This window comes from Gymnoscopelus braueri (assembly GCF_963280865.1).
Source record: "Gymnoscopelus braueri genome assembly, chromosome: 2".
Taxonomy (NCBI): Eukaryota; Metazoa; Chordata; class Actinopteri; order Myctophiformes; family Myctophidae; genus Gymnoscopelus; species Gymnoscopelus braueri.
In genome coordinates, this window is record NC_137604.1 from 47,085,558 (window position 1) to 47,109,521 (window position 23,964).

Here is a 23,964-nt window from a genome sequence, read left to right on the forward strand (position 1 = left end):
TAAATTAATGAGTGTTGTTTGCATTACGCATAAGTCCTAGATCGAGCAGATTATGGTCACAGAGCTGCTCAAAGCGCATTTATTACATGTGCGCGCACTCGCACATGCATGCACGCGCACACGCACACGCACACACACACACACACACACACACACACACACACGCGCACACACACACACACACACATTTTTAATACAGTCATATGACATATAGCCTACAATAGAAAATAATACATATAACACATGATGCTTAATGATTTGGGGTGTTGTTCATTATTTGTAAATATTGTTGCCCTATTCAGAGGTGAATCAATTTCATTCTGTATCTGTAAAGGTAATACAAACGAGCAGAAAATGCTGAGCTAATGAGTTTGTTGGCCGTCACGCATCAAATGGATGTCATTTTCCCCTGTGGCTGGACTTCCGGGCGGGCTTATAAGCTTATGGTATAAAGAAAATACAGAGATTCCGATGAGGAGGAGTTAAAGCACATGTCAAACGTGAAGATTATAATGGATGATCCGTTGGACAGCAGGTCCATCAAATTCACAGTTAGTTATGATGCCATGAGACAAGAGCAAACACTGAGAGACAGGTTTGCTTGATGCTGTGAAACTCAGCATCAAGTGTTGGATTGGGGCGGGGGTACAGTAACAGTAACTGTAAGTCCTGCGATTTACTAGCATCATGTGTAGGATGTGTATTTGTACACCAAGCTGCCTCACACTACGGAAACGGAAGATATAGGCCCCTGACCTACAGTATGGGTCACATGGCACGGGTTCCATTGGTTCCGAAGGCTACTTACTTACTTAATTGTATGTATGTAGACTATGTTGTACATTATGTCCTCTCAAAAGTCAAACAATGCCGCTACACTATAGATGAACGTAACATTAAAAGTCTGCGCATCCAGGAAATGCCAGGTGCAAGTGAAACTCATGAAGAGTGTAAAAATTGGATCGATAATAGATGCATATAAAAACTTTTTCTTGGGGCTTTGTCAGTTTGGGGTGCAGCTGGCAGCCCACAAGGAAGCTGAAGGATTAGGATTAGTAGCAAAACGTGTGTTTGGAATAAATCGCAAAATGTTGGAAATGGGCGTGGCTTATACGGGGAGCTGCGTTTTGATTGATTGATTGATTGATTGATTCATGATCCAAGGACTCCAGGGAAAACATTTTTGATTGTACAACCTGAGTTATGCTCACAGACAGACAGACAGACAGACAGACAGATTATCAAACAGCTTCACAAACAGACTCACAGGAGCAAAAACATAATCCCCACCCCATAATCAGATCAAGTTCTCAATAATAGGTGTATGAATGTTGTTCAAAGTAGGACTACTTTGTGTTTTTTTTTTTTTTTATCCCGCGATTTTGTAACCCTATTTTTTACACCCAGTGCCAATGTAATCCTGGGCACTACCTTCCCTCTGCCAACCTAGGGAGGCCAGGGCCGAGCTCATGCCTCCTTCAATGCATGAGAGCCAACTGACCTTCTTGTCACCCCAGGGGAGAGTTTCCCTGGTTGGACGTAGCGTGTGGAAGGAACACGTTATTCCAACCAGTTCCCTTCCCCTCCATCAGGCACCCTGGCTGGCCAGGGGGAGGCAGTATAGTGACCAGGATTACTGCATGTTTTTGTGAGGGTACCTACCCTAGGAGACACGGGGAGAACATGCAAACTCCACACAGAAAGGCCCTTTCGCCAACCCCACCTAGGGTATGGGCACTGATGACGCGGAGGAGAGAACACGCCCCCAGCGCCCCCTGAGGGAATCGAACCCAGGACCTTCTAGCTGTGAGGCGACAGCACTACCGACTGCGCCACCGTGCCCCTTACTTTGTGTAAGGCAAGCTGCTGGTTTGGTAAGTCACCATTAAAAATACTTTGTGTTTTTAATGGTGACTTACCAAACCAGCAGCTTGCCTTAGCATACAACCATCCATCAAATGATACATCTAGAAACAAATCTATAAATCCTCCAACTAGTCACCACATTGTGAAGCTTTCCACATGACTAATTCTAACTTTGACGTGGCTGACAGCAATGCAGTGGTATAATAACATTCAACGGGTGTACTTTGGCCACAAAAGAAGCAACGATTTAGTGAACAAGCATTAAGAAAAGGTGGCTAAATGTGAACAGCAACACTTTGGCCTATATCCCATCTCCCCAGGGCAAGGCTGGTCTGGTCTCAAGCACACAGGCAGGTTAAAGCATGCATGGGCATGAGTGTGCATTTGTTTATGCATTCAGATCCAAAGTTATTAGGATATATTATTTTATGTGTGCCAGTTAAAATGCCAATTTCCCATACCCTTCATTGTGTCTTCACTGTTACAGTAACCAATGCCCTCAGCACAGCCATGCCCACAGCCATGGGAAGAGGGGTGTGAGGAGCCTAAAGGCTCATTTATACCTCGCTGAGCGAGTGCATCGTACAACAAAAATGACGTGTAATTCAAATGTGTTGACACCCATGAATCCATGTCATTTTTGTCCTGCGACACATGCGACGGAATATAAATCAGCCTTGAAAGGTTGAAGAGTACGCCGACAAAGACCCTGTGACACAACTCATGCTCACTAGAACCCCCCCCCCCCCCCCCAACACACCCCCAAGTTAATGTTACAGGACTATATCCTTCAAGCTTCTCAGTGTAGGAGTACTGATCCAGGATCAACACAAAGGTCCTCTCTTGACCATCTCATCCACAGTGACACAACAGTGATCCCAGGTCTGAATTCCTATTTTGAGACTGTTGATGGATACAGGCACACGTGTAAAATAAAATAAAAAAAGACTACAGTAAAAGTGACCCATGCAGAAACTCCATTACCCAGCAGGCCTTACCCTGTCCTTCACTATGAGACACTTTGCAGGAGGAGGAGACAATGGAAACAGAATTAGATTGGCACCTTTGGGAATATTATGTTGAAGACACAATAGTCCCTAGAGGAACAGCCCTGGACAGCAAATGTTTTGGGAAATCACTCAGTCAAGAAGAAAAAAAGAAAAGAAAAAAAGTCTGTGCTAACGTGAACTCTGGATGAACCCTCTGTTTAGTGAAGTCATTAATCCATACATGGATTTGTACACACTGGCTCTTTTTTTCAATCTGATAGATTGGTCACTTTCATCTGCCATTGTTGATTCCTATTTTTAGGCAATCATGGAAATGTTTAGCTTTGGCCAGTGGTGTAAAGTAACTAAGTACATTTACCCAAGTACTGTACTTAAGTACAATTTTAAGGTATTTTTACTTTACCGGAGTATTTCCAATTTCCTGTACTTTTACTTCTACTCCACTACATCTCAGAGACAAATGTTGTACTTTTACTCCACTACAATTATTTGAAAACTTTAGTTGCTAGTTACTTTGCAGATATGGGACGTGTTGTGAGCTTGTAGATCTGCTATTTACAAACATTTTAGTACTTTTACTGTTGATGCTTTAAGTATATTTTGATGCCAATACTTTTGTACTTTTACTAGTTTTTTTATATGGTGGTATTGCTACTTTTACTTAAGTAAAAGATGTGAGTACTTTTTACACCACTGCCAATCGAATTGGCTAGTCGAAGCTAGCTTTGTTTCCGCATATCAAATACCTACAAAAAAGTGTGACAGGCAGAGGAAAGAGATTTTCTAAATGAATCAGAACACTTGAACACAGCTGGTTGTTTAGCGTTTGGGTGAACACACACATCACATCCACAGCACAGAGAGAACACAGAAAAGATGCTAACCACTTTATCCTCCTTTGCGGCATGCAGTCCAGGTAGCAGTGAGACGTGAGAGAAAAGTGAGGGAGGGAGCAAGTGGAAGAAGAGATATAGATAGGAAAGGAAAACAAAGGAAAACAAAGGGAAGGAAAGGAAAGGAAAGGAAAGGAAAGAAAAAGTGGAGTATAGATAGGGGGATACAGAGATCGTCAGAATTGTGGAATGGGAAAATGGATCGATTTTGGGAAGAGAAGAAAAAAAAGGAGGGAGAGAAAGGGACATGGTGTGAATGTTCATTTATCACATTCCCCCCCCCCCCCATACATATTACATTATTTACAGTGACACAAACTGAGGTGAGGGGGGGCGACTTCACGTGATGAAGCAATATGCATGCATGGACTATCCCGACATGACCTTGGCAAAACGGTGACACTACTGTTTGGAAGTGTCACCACTCCTGAGCATTCATAAGGAACTGGAACACCAAATCGACATGGAACATAGGGCTGGGCAATATATCCATATTATATCAATATTGTAATATGAGTCTAGATATCGTCTCAGATTTTGGATATTGTAATTTCATGTTATGGCATAATTGTTGTCTGTTCCCGGTTATACAGTAATCGCTTAAACAGTATTTATGTTTATTCTTTTTCAAAAACAGCTAAAATAAAATAGGCTACCTAGCTCACAACTCATTGCAGCATTATGAGCTTGTAGATTGGCTATATTTGGCACTACTGTAAGTGTAAATAGATGGTGGAAATGAAAGCCTTCCAGCCAGGTACTAACAAGGCCTTAATAAGGTGACATATGAGCTCTCTCTCTCTCTCTTTGATCTCTGCTCTGCCCTGCAGGAGTTAACCAGCATAGTTTTTTCCTCTGAAAACAGATCAAACTACAATAATAAGGACTGTCTGTCTATCTATCACCCTTACATGTGTGTGAAGGATAACATGTAAGCAAGCTGTGACACTTACATGGAATGTTACATTAATGATTATTTGTTACATTGTCTGTTTTGTTTACTTTGTGACTGTCTGCTGGTTTAATAGTTTTATAAGTAGGCTACTACTGTTTTTATTCAGTATTCATATGTTTATAGGATGATGTATTTATTTTTGCACTGTATTAGCCATGCTGGCGAGGCGACAGTAGATTTATAGTGTTGCTCGACTCAGTTCCTTTACTATGCAACTCTCTGGTTTAAAGGATTCTCTGACTGGTATTATTTCCAAAGTGTACCACTACCAAGTTAACCATACCATACTGTGATACCAAGTACAGAACCAAAGGTCAAGGTTACTAAAACCGATAATATAAAAGGTTTATGAAGCTATATGACATCCATGAAAATGAAAATGTTATACAACATGTAGTGGGGGTCTCTGCCTCATCTCTCTCTGAGCTAAGGGGTCCTTGGCCTGAAAAAAGTTGAAGACCCATGCGGTAGCCTATTTGGTCAAAAACATTTGAATATTAGATTTTGTCCATATCGCCCAGCCCTACCTTGGAATGACTGTGAAACTATTCATACTTCTGAAACACCATCAGTGGCATGACGACAGAACACATTCTTTCATAAGCCCAGCAGATAAATGTTTACTGTAATTACAATGAAGAATGTTTGTCTTTAACTTCTTTGTAAAAACAAACAAAACATTACACACACACACACACGCACACACGCACGCACGCACGCACGCACGCACGCACCGGGGATTTGATCGGCAGTAAAAGGGTTAAAACGAAATGCTTAATTTAATTGTAAAATAGATCCGTATCGCGTGGTTCCATGATTTTATGTGTTAATAGGTGCTACCATCACCAATTACACGATTTAGCATAATATAATTATGGTGCTGAAGAGAGGTCTAGTGGCCAAATTAATATCTAGTTGGCACAGATAAGGCTGGCATCAGCATGTTGCTGTGATGCCTTCTGCAGGGCACAGGCTGGTACTACATGCTTCTGTCAACATTCTGTGATGATCAAACATCACAGTAAGTGGACCATCACCGTACCACAGACCATAATGCTTTTTATTTTAGGGAGAATTATAGAGTGCATTCTTGCTTTATGATCCAATCATTATTTTAGCATTATTGGATCATTGTTTGAGTGCTTAAGATTGCCATCTTGGATAAAATATATAATTAACTTCTGCATTCGATATATTGAAGATTCCTTGTTGCATGTGCTGGCCATTTTCTAGTACTGTATTACTATACAATTGAATAGCCCTATTTCACTAACATATACCCTATGGAGAACTGTATTGTACATATAACATAACATGTGATAACACTTTGGGTGGTAGAAAACCTGTACAAATATGTATGGGATAATTTTTGTACCGTGGGTATATTTGAACCATTTTCAACCTGGTGTGCCTATTTTGGCCATGTTTGTGCTATTTTGGTCATATTTAAATACTTTATAAACCACTTCAGCCTGGCGTCCCTCACTCAAATCTCTCCCATAGACTATCATATACACTCAATCTCACACACACACACGCACGCACATGTTTACATACTTAATATACATACTTTATATACAGACAGACATTTCATGACACGTGTATGTAGAGACAGGCATGCACACTAATAACAATGTATTATTTAAAAGAAATATAAGAAAAAAAGTAATTCTAATCTCTTTTTCCTTTCCCTGTAACAGTCTACCTGTGGTGAAAGCAATTTCAATGGTTTTACCAACAGCGAGACTATCATTATCCCCGGCCAGTGATTTTTGCTTTACGTCTTGTGCCAGTGTGAGTCCAGACCCAGCTGGGCTGGGCGGATCTGGAACAGATTGGGAACCAGCAGGCCCAGGGTGGAGGGCCCATAGTCAGGTATGATACCTAGGAGGGTCTCTCTCTGGGCTTGGACCGGGGCCCAGAGAGAGGTGCGATGGAGACGGGACTGATCTTAAAATAGCACCCACATGCTGGGCCAATGGATTTTTGTGCAGCCCTATGCATGTCTTATGATTGTTAGGAATTAGGCACGTCTTCATGGTTGCTCAGTTTATAAACTGTGAGCTATGCAATGTAAGTAATGTGTGGGTTGATTGATTTTATCAATCAGGGGTTGACACTAAAACGGTTGCCCGACTGCCCGTGGCAAGTAAATAAAACGTTCAGGCAGGTGGAGTTTGCTTCCAGGTTGCCCGACGGGCAAGTGCATTCCGTGTCCATTAAATATAATTGGCTATTCATGAAGAACAATGCTACCTTTTTACATCTAGCAGTTTCACTCATTCTTTTTGTTTTTCAAAGTGACACTCAGCAGTTATCGATTGGATTTAACATTAATTCGTTCCACAAGCATACATTTTTCCGATCATTTTATAATGGACGATTTACTTTTCGGGCAAGAGGGCATGACCTTTGGGCAAATAGAACATGAGCTGTACTTGCCCGATGGGCAAGTGCCTCTCAGACCTTAGTGTCAACCCCTGATTTCTTTCTAGAGTGTTCACCATTTGGAGTTCAGATAAAGTAAAGTACCCTATTTCAGTGTCTCCCATCCTTTCTACGACTCTGTGTGGTGTCTATTAAATGCAAATTGTAAGAGACTTTCTTCCAAAATACTTTTTGCTGCCTTTGTCAGGAAGTTTTTATATCCATTCCCAATAGTGTCACTGTTTAACATGCTTAACCGATGATTGTGAGACAGTCACAGGAGACACAAGACAAAATAGATGCCAAAACGTGTGTTAAGTGAAGTTCTCCCATTTTGAACGATTCCATAACACATAATCAAGTAAATTACTTTAAAAGTGAGTCTCAGACACCAGTGATTGATGCCAAGCCATTCTGACAGCACACTTTGGTCTCTCTCCAAAGTGTGACCAGGTAGTGTGAAAAAAGCAGATGCAGTCAGACAGACAGACAGACAGACAGACAGACAGACAGACAGACAGACAGACAGACAGACAGACAGACAGACAGACAGACAGACAGACAGACAGACAGACAGACAGACAGACAGACAGACAGACAGACAGACAGACAGACAGACAGACAGACAGACAGACAGACAGACAGAAACAAACAAAGATAGCAACAACTACCACAATGATGATTACAGTGATGAGGGGAGTGAGTGAAGGAAAAGAGGCAGAGAGAAGAGGGAAAGGGTCCGGTCCTCACATTGTTGGAACGCAGAGAGACGCGACCACCGCAGCGGGCGCAGAATTTGGTCTGGCAGTAGGAGCAGAGGTGTCCGCAGCCGTCGGCGAACTTGGTCTTGCGGCAGATGCCACAGGTAGGAGCATCGTCCTTCTGCTGCGTCTGCTGGCGCCGGGACTCCTCCCCGATGCGACGCACCTCTTGCTTGTAGCTCTTGAACTGTTGGTGCAGAGTTCTGAGAGGAGAGGAGGCATAAGGAGAGAGGTTGAAATAAAGACGAAAGTGAATGTGTGAGTGCAGGAGTTTACGGTGATCCGCTAATGGAAGTTCATATTTGACTTAAAAAAGAAAAATGAGGGCAGATGACTGATCCCAGGGTCAAATTTCGACTGGAGACCTGTGTTGCATGTCTTTCACCCTCTCTGCCTTCACTTCCTATTTCCCTACACTGTTCGGTCTAATAAAAAAAATATATATATTTTACAAAAATGAATAGAAGGTGGAGCTGTTCAGTGAACTGAACAGCTATAAAAAATAAATACTTATTGTGACACATCTTAAATACATAAAAAGGATAATGCACGCACATCCAAGTGCCCAGATGCAGGACAAGCAACATTGCATAAAAGAAGAATAAGGTCCTTACACTGGTAAAAAATAAGATCCACTATTTGTTAATTGATTGATTGATTGATTGATTAATTGATTGATTGAATACTTTATTAACAGTTTGCAAAAAAAAAAGCACAGAAAGTACAATTTAATACAAATACAATGCTAAAAGGATTGAACCCAAGAAAGCACTACGGCTTGTTTCCGTTGGGGTCCTGTGTATTCAATTCATAGAAAATTGCTTCAATGTTTGTCACACAAGGATCTTCATCAGGAATTGCATAACCATGGACCTTAAAACTATATCTCACAGAACAGGAGACCATGTATGAGTGTTTGAAGGAGAAAAAAAAGTACTGTATATATCAGTTCCAGTAAAATCCCAGGCAATTATAGCACCACTTGAAAGATATCTGTGAATAACTGATGAACAAACTTAAATGAAACCTTGAGTCGTTGACTTGTAGCTTACAGCCTTTCCCCTCACTCGCCTGTTTCCTGGCATGTCCAGGAGAGAAATAACCCAATTGTGAAATGCAAATGAGTGTGAAAACCCCCACCATGTTCTCCCAACAGTATCGTCAAAGGAATACGCAATTAGCATACCATGTCTCTCATATAGGGGACCCAGACAATTTTAATTACCTTGCAGAGAGAGCGAGAGAGAGAGAGCGAGAGAGAGAGAGAGAGAGAGAGAGAGAGAGAGAGAGAGAGAGAGAGAGAGAGAGAGAGAGAGAGAGAGAGAGAGAGAGGCACAGTGGATCTTCATAGCCTATTGTGTACCAAAACTTCAGTAGACCTATAAGTCATGACAGCACTAACTTCTCACCTCCGCAGTGCAGCAACTTTTCATTAGTCTGTTTGGCGAACTATTATGAAACTCTTGAACAAAGTATCTCTACACGGGGTCTCTGTTGAACATGCACATCTCTTTTGTGAAATACGTGTGCACAACTGTTGGCTAATAAACCACTGTTGATCACCACCTTAATAAACAACTCAATGATTAGAGCATCAGGTTAGATCTCTATAACAGCTAATTACAGCTATTACTGTACGTGCAACGTGTCCTTTCTTTCAAAATATTGTAGCGCAAGATAACCTATAGTATACAAACTCAAAGCCAAAGTGCAGTAATTGTCTTATTTGACCTTTGTTTTTCTCAAAGGTCAAATAACCCTTCATGATATTGGGTGATGAACAATTTGAACAAATATACAATTAGTGCAATATACAGATAACCCATTTGGCTGTCCAGTTTAAAGCCTTTTTTATCGATTGGTTTGATTCTGCATAGTTACCGCACTTTGGCTTTGTAGGGCAGTATAGCTCTTCACACTTGGTCAGGATAATGCTACAAATGCAAGTAAATTATTTTGTAGTTAGTCCTTTTCCACACCTGCTTTCACTGGACAGGTACAGAGGAGAGGAACAGTCGACGTAAAAAAAATCAGAGCAGCCCCATACACTGTCTTTACTTGCATAACAATTTATTAACGTGCAACATTTCAGTAAACTGACCTTCATCAGGCAACTGAATAAACAAAATGACTGCCCCATACATAGGGGAACAAAGAGAGACAAAGTCCAGCCATAATAAGTCCACAGTGACTCAAATCAAAATCAAATCCACCAACGATTACCTTTGCTGTACAAGATGCAAGGAATAAAGTGCATCAGCGAAAAACACAATTGTGCAAGTAAATTAATAGAAAAAGGGAATTAATAAGATCTATTAAATCAACCAGTGTTGTTGCCCATAATGCCCAATGTATGGAAACTGCACGACAGGAATAACTAAATACAGTAAACGTGACAAGTATAAACCCCAAGATACAAACACCAGTGAAGATGTATGATACCTGGATTTGTTGAAAGCAGCCATGTCCTCCCATCTACAGCGCTCAACAGGAGAGTAGGATACAGGTATAAAACATAGACCCAGAATCTGAAGTCAGTCGCCGTTCATCTTGGAAATCATCAAACAAATACAAATCATCCACCATGTCCCATGTAGGCTCCAAGAACAATACTGCATCCGTTAAATGTCTTGAGTGGACATGGATTTCTTCTCAAGAAAGAAACAAGGCATCCAAAACAAACATGATTGAATTTCCCTAAGAATTGGATTCCCCCAACATCGCCATAAAGATTATTTCATAAGATCCCGGGAAGATGCCTTTCTGAGCCTGATAAAAAGCATTGACGGTACATATCCGACACTTCACTAGAGATGTCTTTCCATTCCATCACTCTCTGTTTCTTACAAGCTAAAGCAGCGACAACAGACTGCCACCCTACAGAGTTGGAACAGGGATGTCATTGGCAGGCCATGAAGCACTTTGGTTAGTCACGTTACCGCACAGGGAGATAAAGCTGCGACAGCAAATATTTCTCTATGACTTTGCCAAGGCTTATTATCTAGTTCCCAGTCAGCAAATTGGGAGTATTTTACTTATATTTTGTTTCCTTTATGTATTTAATCAAACTCACAAAAAAGTTGTCAAATCCATTGTTTACTATAGGAATCCAGCATTAGCGTTACAGTACTGATCAGACAGCATTGTAGTTACTGCTGTACAGTACTGTATAGTATGTACTTTTTATACACAACTAGGCGGATGCTTGTTGGGAACGATGCCTGTTCAGAACATATGCCCTTGTGGTTATGCAATACCCATTGTACCCATTGTCAGAGTACTAGTGCAGTACCATTATCATAGTGCTTGGAAGCCAATCTATGACGTCAGTACTATGACTTCATATTATAACTAGAAAAAGTGCAAGTATGCTGGTGTTTGATCTACAGTCGAGGATTTCAAATATCTTGGGGCCTGGACTGCTTCAACGGAACAGGACCTGAAGGTCCGGAGATCCCTTGCCTGGAATGCCCTGCACGGGATGAGGAGAGTGTGGAAATCAAACATGGGAGAAGACCTCAAGAGGCGGCTATTCGTAGCTACAGTGGAGTCAGTACAGCTGTATGGGGCTGAGACATGGACCCTCACAATACAACAGGAAAGGGCCCTGGATGGAGTCTACACAATGCTACGAATAGCACTAAGTGTCACATGGACGAGCCACATCAGAAATGTGGTCCTCTACGGGGAGTGGACCTACCACGGGTCAGGCAGGGCAGTGAGGGCACTGCGTCAGGCACCCGGAACTAGTGGCAAGCAAACTGATGATGTGGGAGTCAAGTAACCCAGGGCAAAGCCAGGAAAGAAAAGAAGCGCACCACCTACAGTACGTAGACACACCGTGGCATGACAGCTTAGCTAACAACACTGTAGAGCTCAATACCCTGATGCTAGATAGGAGAGTGTGGAGGGCAGCGATTCAGGAGTCCCGAGTTGGTGTTGGCTAGACCGCACTCTCGCGTCGCATCGCATCGCATTGCATCGCAGGATCTAATGTATATTGTATGATTGACACAACGCAGCCATTACTAAAGCAAAACGACAGATGGGAAAAAAACAACGTGACAAAACCAGTGGTGGACAAAGTATACGTATACTCAAGTAAATACCCAAGCATTCAAAAGTACAAATTACAAAGTAAGTACATATTCAGAAATTGTCAGACATTTTCAAAACTTTTCAAAACAATTGTCAAAATATATGTTTTGTATGTTTCCGTCCCAAGAGTCCCTTCCTACAATGGAGTCAAAAGTACAAATAGATGAGAATGAGAGTCATCAGCTCTCAGCACTCAAAAAATGTACTGAAGTACAGTACTCAACCAGATGTACGTTGTTACTGTCCACCACTGGACCAAACCCCAGTAGCAGCATCACAAACATGACCTCTGACCTCTGAGTGGAAGTCCTGAGCCTCAGCCAAGCCTGGGCGCCATGGGAACAGCTGTGAGAAACAGAGAATGCACAGCTTGTTGTCATGGTGACATGGTGGTGTCAACCATCGGGTCTCAGCAACTGCTGCTATAACGCACCAGCTGTTCCGAGCGGTGGACAAAGTACTCAACCCCAGTACTTGAGTCAAAGTATAGATACTGTACTCCTGGTCAAGTACACAAAGAGATCACGTGTACCGGATACCTGTAGGAGGAGGTCAATTCAAAATAACTAAACATGGCAGGAAATGGAAATGGCCTGTACAGTTCCATGATTCCATGATGTATGTGGTTCAAAACTTAAAGCTAGGCTACAATGTAGCCTGACAGCACAATCCGACGGCCTTTGCTGCATGTCACTCCCCATCTCTCTCTCCCCATTTCCTGTCAGCCTACTGTCCTACTGTATCAATAATAAAGGCATAAAAAGCCCCCCAAAAAATCTTCAATAAAAAGAGATTAAAACACATAAAGTGGGATGTTATAGCCTCACCAACATCAACATCACAAACGATTAAACATATCACATATTATATTGATTATTTCAATGTGAACACATAATTAAAGATGGAGCTGGACGATTTTATGTCATTTAAGAACATTCTAGTGCAAACACTTTTCATTCCACCTGGGACTTGAGCCCTGAGCCCATCTGATGTTGCACTTTGACCAATACACTACGCCATAATACTATGAATCTGGCAAAGCACAGCATCTTTATGATGTCATTTGTAGCATGCATGACTCAGCAGAAACAGCTGACTTTTGGTTGTGGAATACCATGTCTCCTTCTGACCTTAATTTCCCCAAAACTGTTAATCCTATCACATTTAGAATTCAGTTCTGAGTGAACGGAGGAATTGGCAAATATTTAAAAGTTCAGTATGTCTATGTAGTACAGAAATTGTGGGGGTTCTGGCAATTTAAGTATCATGGAGTAATGTCAGCAAAATCTGTTGAAGTTAGAGTGGACATCATTCAGTGTGTGTGTGTGTGTGTGTGTGTGTGTGTGTGTGTGTGTGTGTGTGTGTGCGTGCGTGCGTGCGTGCGTGCGTGCGTGCGTGCGTGCGTGCGTGCGTGCGTGCGTGCGTGCGTGCGTGCGTGCGTGCGTGCGTGCGTGCGTGCGTGCGTGCGTGCGTGCGTGCGTGCGTGCGTGCGTGCGTGTGTGTGTGTGCCGGCAATGTTGTTTGTTATGTCTTATGTTTGATTACTACAGTATGTGTAACTTACTACTTTTTTATTATTTTAGGTCAGGTCCTTATATAAGCCCTATATGGGTTTCCTTTCTCACCCGCACTTATTTCTGTGTCTTTTTTACCTTTGAACTGTTTTTATTGTGCGAATAAATAAAACAAAACAAAACAAAATTCAGTAGATGTCATCATCTCAGGATCATGAAGGTATACAGAATTTTCCATGACAATCCAGCAAGTAGTTTTGGAGATGTTCCTTTGGGACCAAAGTGATGGAGAGACCCACCGACCTGCACCAACTGACAGATCCACCGACTGAACGACTGACAGATATCCTTATAGGATGGCGGTAAAATGCATTTAAATACGTTAATTACAGCAGTTTGTAATGAGCTACTTTTACTTCACACTTCTGCATTGGATACACAGTTGTGACCACTGTGGCTTGTGTTTGGAACTGTGAACACAGTGTGAACACAGCTCACTGTGGTGCTATGTCTATGCTGTCATGCTGTTCTCACAGACCACAGGGAGGCTGGCGGTAAGTAGCATCTCTATTTCAGAAGATGACCATGATGACCAACAGAGACTCGTGGGCTGTTCTAAAGACTGAAACAGTCACAATTCACATACTGTAACACTCACGTTGTATTACTGTACTTTATGTAAAGGTAGTGTGTAAAAGTGTGACCTGTTCCATGTTATAGTGTATTAAAAATCCCATGCTGAATAAACTCTCCCTAACGTTGAACCTTAACCTGTGACCTTTACTGAGAGTCCTGGTCATCTGTTAGTGTAACAAAACATACACAACCAGTGAAATATATGGTGATAGTAAATGAAACATAAACATAAAATTATTTGCCTATTCCTACAGTATTATCTCACACACTCACTCACACACACACACACACACACACACACACACACACACACACACACACACACACACACACACACACACACACACACACACACACACACACACACACACAGTGCTTCTCGTATCATGTTCATGTGGTAGACAGTGACCAGAGGGGTGTAATTGGTGTGAAGTGACTGACTGAACTGTGGCTGGCTCCTTTCTACCGGTACCAGTACCACACTACCAGTACCATACCAGTACCATCACCAATACCACACCACACTACCAGTACCATCACCAGTACCACACTACCAGTACCGTACCAGTACCATCACCGATACCACACCACCAGTACCACACTACCAGTACCATACCAGTACCATACCAGTACCACACTACAAGTACCATCACAGTACCAACACCAGTACCACACTACCAGTACCATCACCAGTACCACACTACCAGTACCACAGGACCAGTACCATCACCAGTACCACACAATACCACACTACCATCACCAACCACACTACCAGTACCATATTAAGTACTGTAAGTAAGTAAGCATGTGGCCCATAGGGCAGGAGCCTATCTCCTGTTTCTGTAGCGTGAGGCAGCTTGATGTACAAGTACACCCCCTGGACATGACGCTATGGTATAGTCGCAAGGACTTACTCCCAACCCAACCCTTGATGCTGAGTACCAAGCAGGGAGGCACTGGGTCCCATTTTAAAAGTCTTTGGTATGACCCAGCCGGGGATTGAACCCCAACCTCCCAGTCTCAGGGCGGACACTCTAAACACAAGGCCACTGAGCTGGTCAGTAGTACCACACTACCAGTACCATACTAGTACCACACTACCAGTACATACTGTACACAGAAGAATACTGTACACAGAAGTAAACAAACACACTAAAGAGATGCACAGACTCTAGCATACAGTACATGCACATGACTGGGTATGCCTCTGCCTTGGGCTTTGTATATTCAGCTCACCATATCGGAGGACTCCATCCCTCCCTCCCTCCTTTCTCCATTCTCTCTCTCTCTCTCTCTCTCTCTCTCTCTCTCTCTCTCTCTCTCTCTCTCTCTCTCTCTCTCTCTCTCTCTCCTCGTTCTTTTTTCCATCCTTGGTGTGGAGTTGTTAATTAGTACCGCTATGAATACATTGCCCAAGGAGGGGGAGGGTCGGAGAAAAATGCTGCGTGTGTGCGAGTGCGTGCATGTACGTGCAATCGTGTGTGTGTGTATGTGTGTGCGTGTGTGTGTGTGTGTGCTTGTGCGTGTGTAGGAGTATGGGGGGGTAGAAGGGGTGCACTATTTCTGTCTTGTCAGCTGATTCTAGGTGACGCCTTGCAGGGCTGATTCTCAGCCAAATGAGAGATGTTCAAGAGCAGCGAGTGAGTTTTATGCCCTCGGCAAACAGACACAAAGCAACGTCCTGAGTGTTAATTTCAGTCTGAGAGTCTAAGAAACTGACCCATTACACTCTCAGAGTTTCATAAACACTCAGGATTTTTGCTGTGAAGAAAGCAAAAAACACCAACAGAAGAAAAAAAAGAGAGAGAGACCTCTCACCTTGCTACGGAAACAGCTGTGTGACAAGAAGTTGAATGACCACAACACACAAGGTTCAAAGAATGTCACATAATGAAGGCAATGTTCCAGGAAACACTCCTCCACCATGGAGGAGAGGAGAGGAGAGGAGAGGAGAGGAGAGGAGAGGAGAGGAGAGGAGAGGAGAGGAGAGGAGAGGAGAGAAGAGGAGAGGAGAGGAGAGGAGAGGAGAGGAGAGGACAGGAGAGGAGAGGAGAGGAGAGGGGTAAAAACAAAAGAGCCAGGAGGGTGGGTGAGGAATGTTACAAGTAGACATATCGCCTAAAAAAAACGTGACGGACACATGACAGTCTGCAGGGAGGAAAAGGAGGACGAGATGGAGGTAGAAAGATGAACAAAGACAGAAGCCAAAACGGAACCCAGCGTGGGCCTGAAACCGACAGATGAGGAGGAGGAAGAAGAGGAGGATGAAGGGGACGAGGAGGTGATGCATCCGGGAGCCACTCTATAAATACCACTTGAGAAGAGAAGTGGAGGATGCAGAGAGGATGGAGACAACAGCGTTGATAGAAAGAAGAAGGGAGGGCCGAGGGAAAAGGAGGAGGTGATGGAGTACACAAAGGGGAGGAGGGAAGGGGCATGAAAGCAGTAAAAAGCTCCCATCGTAAATGAATGTGCGTCGGGTGTTTGAGAAATACAAGAACTGACACCAGCTTAGAATTAATGCGTACCTGTGACCATCTGAGCAAATGTGTCACATAACCCTCCATACAGCCCTACTTTTACAGTCTAAGTCATATAACCACAAGGTCATGCCTGTACTGAAACTCTACAGTCACAAAGCCCCAGTGCTACAGCCATAATCCATGTCCTATAGCCATGATCTATGTCCTATAGCCATGACCCATATCCTATAGCCACAGAGCATCAGACCTATAGCCATGACCGATATCCTATAGCCACAGAGCATCAGTCCTATAGCCATGACCCATATCCTATAGCCACAGAGCATCAGACCTATAGCCATGACCGATATCCTATAGCCACAGAGCATCAGTCCTATAGCCATGACCCATATCCTATAGCCACAGAGCATCAGTCCTATAGCCATGACCCATATCCTATAGCCACAGAGTATCAGTCCTATAGCCATGACCCATATCCTATAGCCACAGAGCATCAGTCAATAGCCATGAACCATAGGCCTATCCTATAGCCACATAGCATCAGTCCTATAGTCATGATCGATGTCCTATATAGCCACAGAGTACTGCATATTGACCTGATGAAGATCCTGTGAGATCGAAACGTTGTCGCAATTGTTACGTCTGCTGCCGTCAGGCATGCACTTGTGTCTGTGTTTGCTGTTTTCTTCCCCCTGCTTTGCCCTCTTGTCTATCATTCGTTCCCAGGTCCCATTCAATCAGCATTCAACTCCGCCTCTCACCACTGGTTGGTCCTCCAGTCATCGTTCCACCAATCACCTTCAGCCATCACCTATATAATTCACCTGTGTGCAATGACGTTATCTCCAGCTCCCTGCCTCAATTTGGTTTCTGAGACAGACCTGTTGCACTCTTGGTTCAAGTTCATGTTTAAGTTGTGTCTTTTAAGCCTTCCGTACAGGGAAAGGTAGCTTTTGTTCTGGGGTACCCTGTACAGATTATTGCACGTAGGTAACGTTCTGTTTATTCACACTAGTTTAGAGGTGAGTGCCACCCACTGTAATTTCTGTTCATTGTTAGAGTAGGAAGGTTTTTGTTTCACTTTGATGAGGTCAGATCTTTGCTTTATTAGGTAGTGAGTTTTGGTTTAATTGTATTTTCTTTGGCACCACCAAACCTTTTCCCTGTGTTTTATTAAGTTGGCTTTAGCACTTACATTATTTGTCAGCTCTATGCACTTCAAAATAAAACCCTCAATTTCACTCATCCATCGGTTTCTGTTCAAATCTGTCATTGGGTATTTGTTATTGTCCCTTATTCCCTAGACCACCTATTAGGGACGTAACAGCAATAATAAAGAAAATCCTTTGCCTGGAAAATGGTGTGCGGGCTCTACCTCCTTTCACTATAGCCAGAGTATCAGTCCTATAGCCATGACCCATGTCCTATAGCCACAGAGTATCTGTCCTATAGCCATGATGACCCATATCCTATAGCCACAGTGTATCAGTCCCATAGCCACAGGGTCTTGGTTCTATAGCTAGAGAATCTGTCGATGTGACCCTTGTGCTATTGCCAAAGATCTGTCATATAGCCACATGCCTCACTCCTATAGCCAAATATCCTAGTCCTACTCTGTAGCCACAAGCCTCAGTCCTATAATCAAAGATCCCAATGATAGACAAAGATCCCAGTCCTATAGCCACAGAGCGTCAGTTCTATAGACAAATATTCCAGTCTTATAGCCAGATATTCTAGTCTTATAGCAACAGTCTCAGTCCTATAGCCAAAGATCCCAGTCTTATAGCAACATTCTCAGTCCTATAGCCAAAGATCCCAGTCCTATATCCAAACAACCAACCCAAGTCTAGGCCACAAAGCACAAGGCTGACCCCCCTAGCTTCATTTAGGTTCTCAATTAGATTCTCTCCTCTAATCCCACACTGACAATGTTGACTGTCCTTTTATCGATGTTGTGAGTGTTCTCCCTGTATTTATGGACTAGAGTGCCTTTTTGGCATGCACTCCTCAGAGAGCGAGGGGAGAAAAAACAGTTGTGTGCGTGCGTGCGAGAGTGTGTGCCTGCGCACGTGTGTGCATGCATTTAAGTATAGAAAAGTGTGCGGATGGCGGTGCAAGTACATGCACGAGTGTGTAGAGCAGTGTGTAATATATGTGTTCCATCCTGCATCACACTGTCTCGTGCCTCCTTGTACCTCTGCTTATTTTTCTTCCTCCTTTCCATTTATACTCCTCCACCCCTCACATTTGCCCATTTCCTTTTCTCTCTTCTTCCTGTACCTCACTCTCTCATCTCATCCATATATTGGATTCCACTCTGTCAACGGCTGGTAATTGATAAAAATGGTCTCATCCATATCCTTGCCCAGGCCATTATTCCTGCCTGCAAGCTGGAAGATCTCATCCAGACCTCTAACACGCGCGCGCACACACACACACACACACACACACACACTTATGGACTCCTTTTCTCTTTCCAACCACACATGAACTACAGCCCTGGCACAGAGGTCTCTGAACTCGTGCAGCTGTCTGGCTGACATATAAGCCATCAGTCTGTGTGGATGTGTTGCGATTGTAGGCGACCCCTAATCCCCACAATATTACCAAGCCCTCAATGCCCCTCCTCCTCCTCCTCCATTCTTCATTTCCTGTGGTCTGCCCTAACATCAAACTCCCCTTAACCCATTAAGACCGGGAACGCATCTGTGTGTCATTTTAAGATTTCTTTGGGCTATTAAAAAATAGCAGATATTAAAAAATATCGTGACAATTTGTGCAAATCTTTAAATATATACAAATATATATATATTTTTAAAGCAAACATTTATAACTCAAATCTTTGCTTCTGGGGATTCTACAAATGTCTTCTCAATCCTACAGTTTTTTTTAAAAATGTATGTTTCTATGTCAGTGGTTCTCAAAGACCCCCAAAATTATATGTATTTGGCCGCGGACCCCCATCTCAAAGTGTTTTGTTCAAGGGACCCCCAGAAGCAAAGATTTGAGTTAAAAAAAATCGCTTAAAAATATATATATACATTTATATTCAAAGATTTGACACATTTTCACGATAAAAAATAGCAGATCTACAAGCTCGTATATCTGCTATTTTTTTAATAGCCAAAGAAATCTAAAAATGACAGATGCGTTCCTGGTCTTAATGGGTTAAGACACTCTGAAAAAGAAACACTGGCGTTTCACCCCCACGTAAAAAAAGGAACATGCCGCGTGATGATGTGTGCGTGTAAAGGATGAGAGAAGAAAAAAATACATTAACGATAATTATGGCATCCATTCTGAGTCATGAAAGTACTGTCTCGTGGAATTGACTCACACTTGCAGACAACCAGATGAAGATTAAGCTTCATTTATACTCATACATAATATGACACACATAGTAAAGTGTTGCTTGCCAAAAATAACAGATTTTCAGCAAGTGAAAAAAATCATAATTAAGCTGTATCTGCCCAACCTTCACCTTTGCACGTAGAAACATAACCTTGCTAGTAGAAAACTCAACTATTAAAGGTAGTGTTATTGGAAATAATGCTGTTTTGGTGGACACTTGTTCAACAGGTTTATTATGAGTGGGACCCCTTGCCCTCACACACGCACGCACGCACGCACGCACGCACGCACGCACGCACGCACGCACGCACGCACGCACGCACGCACGCACGCACGCACGCACGCACGCACGCACGCACGCACGCACACTCTCTCCCTCACTGTCTTCCTTCATTTCCTCACTGTGTAGACAATTAGAGTGATGATGGTTATCTTAACCACTTAACCCCTATATACTTCATCGTACCACAAATAGCAAAAATTGCCGTTTGATGCCTCGTGAGCTAGATCTGCAAAAATGTTTTTTTTTGCATTTTGACAAATTTATATATATACAGATATATATATGTATTTGAAAAATTGTGACTTTGATTGGATTTCTTTTTTTTTTTCACAGAATAATGTGGTTTAACAGCAGGGAGTGCTTCTGCACTACTCTCTCTAAACTCCCATCAGGTACGTGGTGGGCACATGGACTGCAGTACAGTCAGTGGTGGAAGAAGTACTCAGATATGTTACTTAAGTAAAAGTAGCAATACCATAATATAAAAATACTCTGTTCCAACTAAAAGGCTTGTGTTCAGAATGTTACTTGAGTAAAAGTACAAAAGTATTGGCATCAAAATATACTTAAAGAACCAAAAGTAAAAGTATTGAAATACAGTACTAATATAATAATAGAGTAAATGCGCATAGTTACTGTACACCACTGAGTGCATTGTGCATACATACACAGTACACACACACAATCAAGCTCTGCCACATACAGTATATTTAATTCAACTCCTCGTGGAGTCACAAGAGCACACAGCAAAACCCATGATGAAATGACGGCTGAATTCCGCGTGTAGAGATTCAACCAAGCACACCTTCGCTCTCCTCCTCGTGGGGATCTTGTGTCATAGAAGTGCAGTTATTTTAGTCATGTTGTATCTCGCCATGTTTGCCCATGTGTGAAATAATATACTCATTTATTGTGACCACACACAGCGGAGGGGAGGGAGGGAGGGAGGGAGAGACAGAGAGAAAGATTGAGATAGACAGAGTGAAGGAGGGGGAAGAGAGAGAGAGGGAGGAGAGAGAGAGAGAGAGAGAGAGAGAGAGAGAGAGAGAGAGAGAGAGAGAGAGAGAGAGAGAGATCCTGGTCGGCCCAAGCAGAATGCCTCCTCATTAAACTTTGATACCGGTGAGCAGTGGGAGCACTAAAGAGGTTACTCACCACTGTTCACTCAAGATTTCTCCATACCCCCCTCCCTCCCTCTCTCTCTCTCTCTCTCTCTACACCCCTCCCTCTACCTCTCTCCCCCTCTCAATTCACTTCCTGTTCCGCCCTTCTATATGCAGAGTCTGCTTCCATCTTTGACTCGGAGTATGAGTGTGAAAGGCCATAACCTTCCCCCACACATTTCTTTCTTGATAATATCTATATCTCATAGCAGCACAGGGACAGAAGGCCATTTTCCATGTATAGCACATACGAAAGTGAAAACACACACACACACACACACACGCACACACACACGCACACACACACACACACACACACACACACACACACACACACACACACACACACACACACACACACACACACACACACACACACACACACACACACACACACACACACACCAGTGTTGATTTTGACATAGTCATAGTTTTAGTCACAGTCTTTTGAATAAATTTCCATTTAGTCATATTGTAGTCATCTCAAATGTTTTAGTTTTTGTCTAGTTTTAGTCGAACAAATATCATAAGACTATAGTCGACTAAATTTACAGTTGATTTAGTCGACTAAAATGTATTTTGGGAGGCCTTTATGGCGTCACAATGGTTGATTTTACACTTGGTTGCATGTTGAAAATAGCCGATCTACAAACTCACAACGCGTGGCAGCGCGACGCGTTGTGAGCTTGTAGATCTGCTATTTTCAGAGCGCAACACCCGAGCGCAACCAAACATAAAATGACTTGTCTTTTAGCTCTACTGGATCTCTTCTCCACTAGTCCCTCCATAACATTTTAGTGCAGCTTTTATTTGTTGACGAAATTGTAAATATATTTAGTCTTAGTTTTAGTCATCATAGCTTAGTTTTTATTTAGTTTTCGTCAGTGAAAAAAGGTAGTCGACAAACATTTTTCGGCAAATCAACACTGACACACAAACGCACGCACGCACGCACGCACGCACGCACGCACGCACGCACGCACGCACGCACGCACGCACGCACACACACACACACACACACACACACACACACACACACACACATATTTGGATTTTGCATTTCCAACTTGAATTGTTCCCGAGTAGACCGGCGCCCAACGGGCAATCAAATTGTCAATTAAATGCTGAGACAAAATTGACCAGGAGAACCATTCCGATTGTGCACTTAATTACATAAAGTGCACAATAAGTGTTGCAGACATTTGTTTTAACAGATTTTTTTAAAGTATGAATATCCAATCTAGCACTCTCTATTTAGAGACAGACACGAAATGTGGCATTGAGACATTCAAACACTCTCCCGATGTGTGGGAAAGTGCATATAAACACTTTAACTCTGAAGGTGTAAAAAAGGACCCATCAGGCTGTTTTTCAGTAAGGTATTGAAGTGCAGAGGCACCGATGCATATTCATCAGATTCTATAGGCTACACAGTGCATAGCAAAATATACACTTTTTATAGGCTGAGCTCCTGTTTGTGTGCGTGTGCGCACACGTACAGTATGTGTGTGTCTGTGTCTCTGTGTGTGTGTATATGTGTGTGCGCGATCAAATACTCACTTACACAGACACACCATTATACATTTCTAATTAACGAAATTTAACAGCAGGCAAAAATGAAACACGTTAAAAAAAGATACAGAACATCAACGACAGCCAGCAAACTGAATATTTAAATATTTCAGGAACTGCTTCCAAGTATGAGCTATTTTCAGACCTGCTCCATAATTCAACATTAGCATTTTCCTCCCAGAAACGTTGAGACTCTTAGCTCAGCTCAGAATGTTTTCTGTTTGTCTTAACTAGGAGACACTCTGAGTCATTTTGAGATGTTTGCTTTTGCTCAAGGGAGTTGATCTGGTTGGTGTGATGTTACTGGCCATGTGCTACAGCTAGGGTTCCCAACTACCTACTCAGATAAGGGACTCCCGGCCGGGCGTCCCTTATTTCCAAGAAAATAAGAAATTTCCAGAAAAATCTCTCTGTATACAGTATATGTACAGTTTTTGTATATTACAGTATATTATCAACCTGTATTATAGTACCGTATGAGCCGTTTAACCCATTAAGACCAGGAACGCATCTGTGCCATTTTAGATTTCTTTGGCTATTAAAAAATAGCAGATATACAAGCTCATAGCTAGAGTTCTCAACGGGCCTGAAAATTAAGGCTCGGCCCTAACTGGGCCCGACTGGGCCGGCCCGAGGCTCGGCCCGAACACGACTATTTCCATCATGTTAGGCCCGAAACCCGAAAAAACCCGAGGGGGGGGGAAAAAAGAAAAAAAGTGTTTTGACATTAACTTACACTGTGCTGATTTAAATGAAGTTAAATCCTTGTCTTGCTCACGGACACACCTCTGTGCAATGCGATGCATCGTCTGCATTTCTCTGCCTCTCTCGACCGAGTCTCCGTCTCCTCTCCCCCCTGACTGTCTGAGACCGACTCGAGACTGTTGTTAACCTATTAGCTTAAGTTTACACGCGTTGGGTGAAAAATATTATAATACTGAACTAAACGCGG

The 23,964-nt window shown here is 42.7% G+C and overlaps 1 protein-coding gene across 1 annotated transcript in view; it reads right to left on the reverse strand.

The window, feature by feature from the left end:
• rims1b (regulating synaptic membrane exocytosis 1b) overlaps positions 1–23,964 on the reverse strand; it is a gene marked incomplete at its 5' end in the record, with an annotated part of 89,986 nt that overhangs the window by 58,556 nt on the left and 7,466 nt on the right. The window contains 2 exons of the mRNA XM_080417209.1: positions 2,865–2,885; positions 7,902–8,115. Of these exons, the coding sequence (XP_080273335.1) occupies positions 2,865–2,885; positions 7,902–8,115 (235 nt within the window). The remainder of the gene's footprint in view (positions 1–2,864; positions 2,886–7,901; positions 8,116–23,964) is intronic.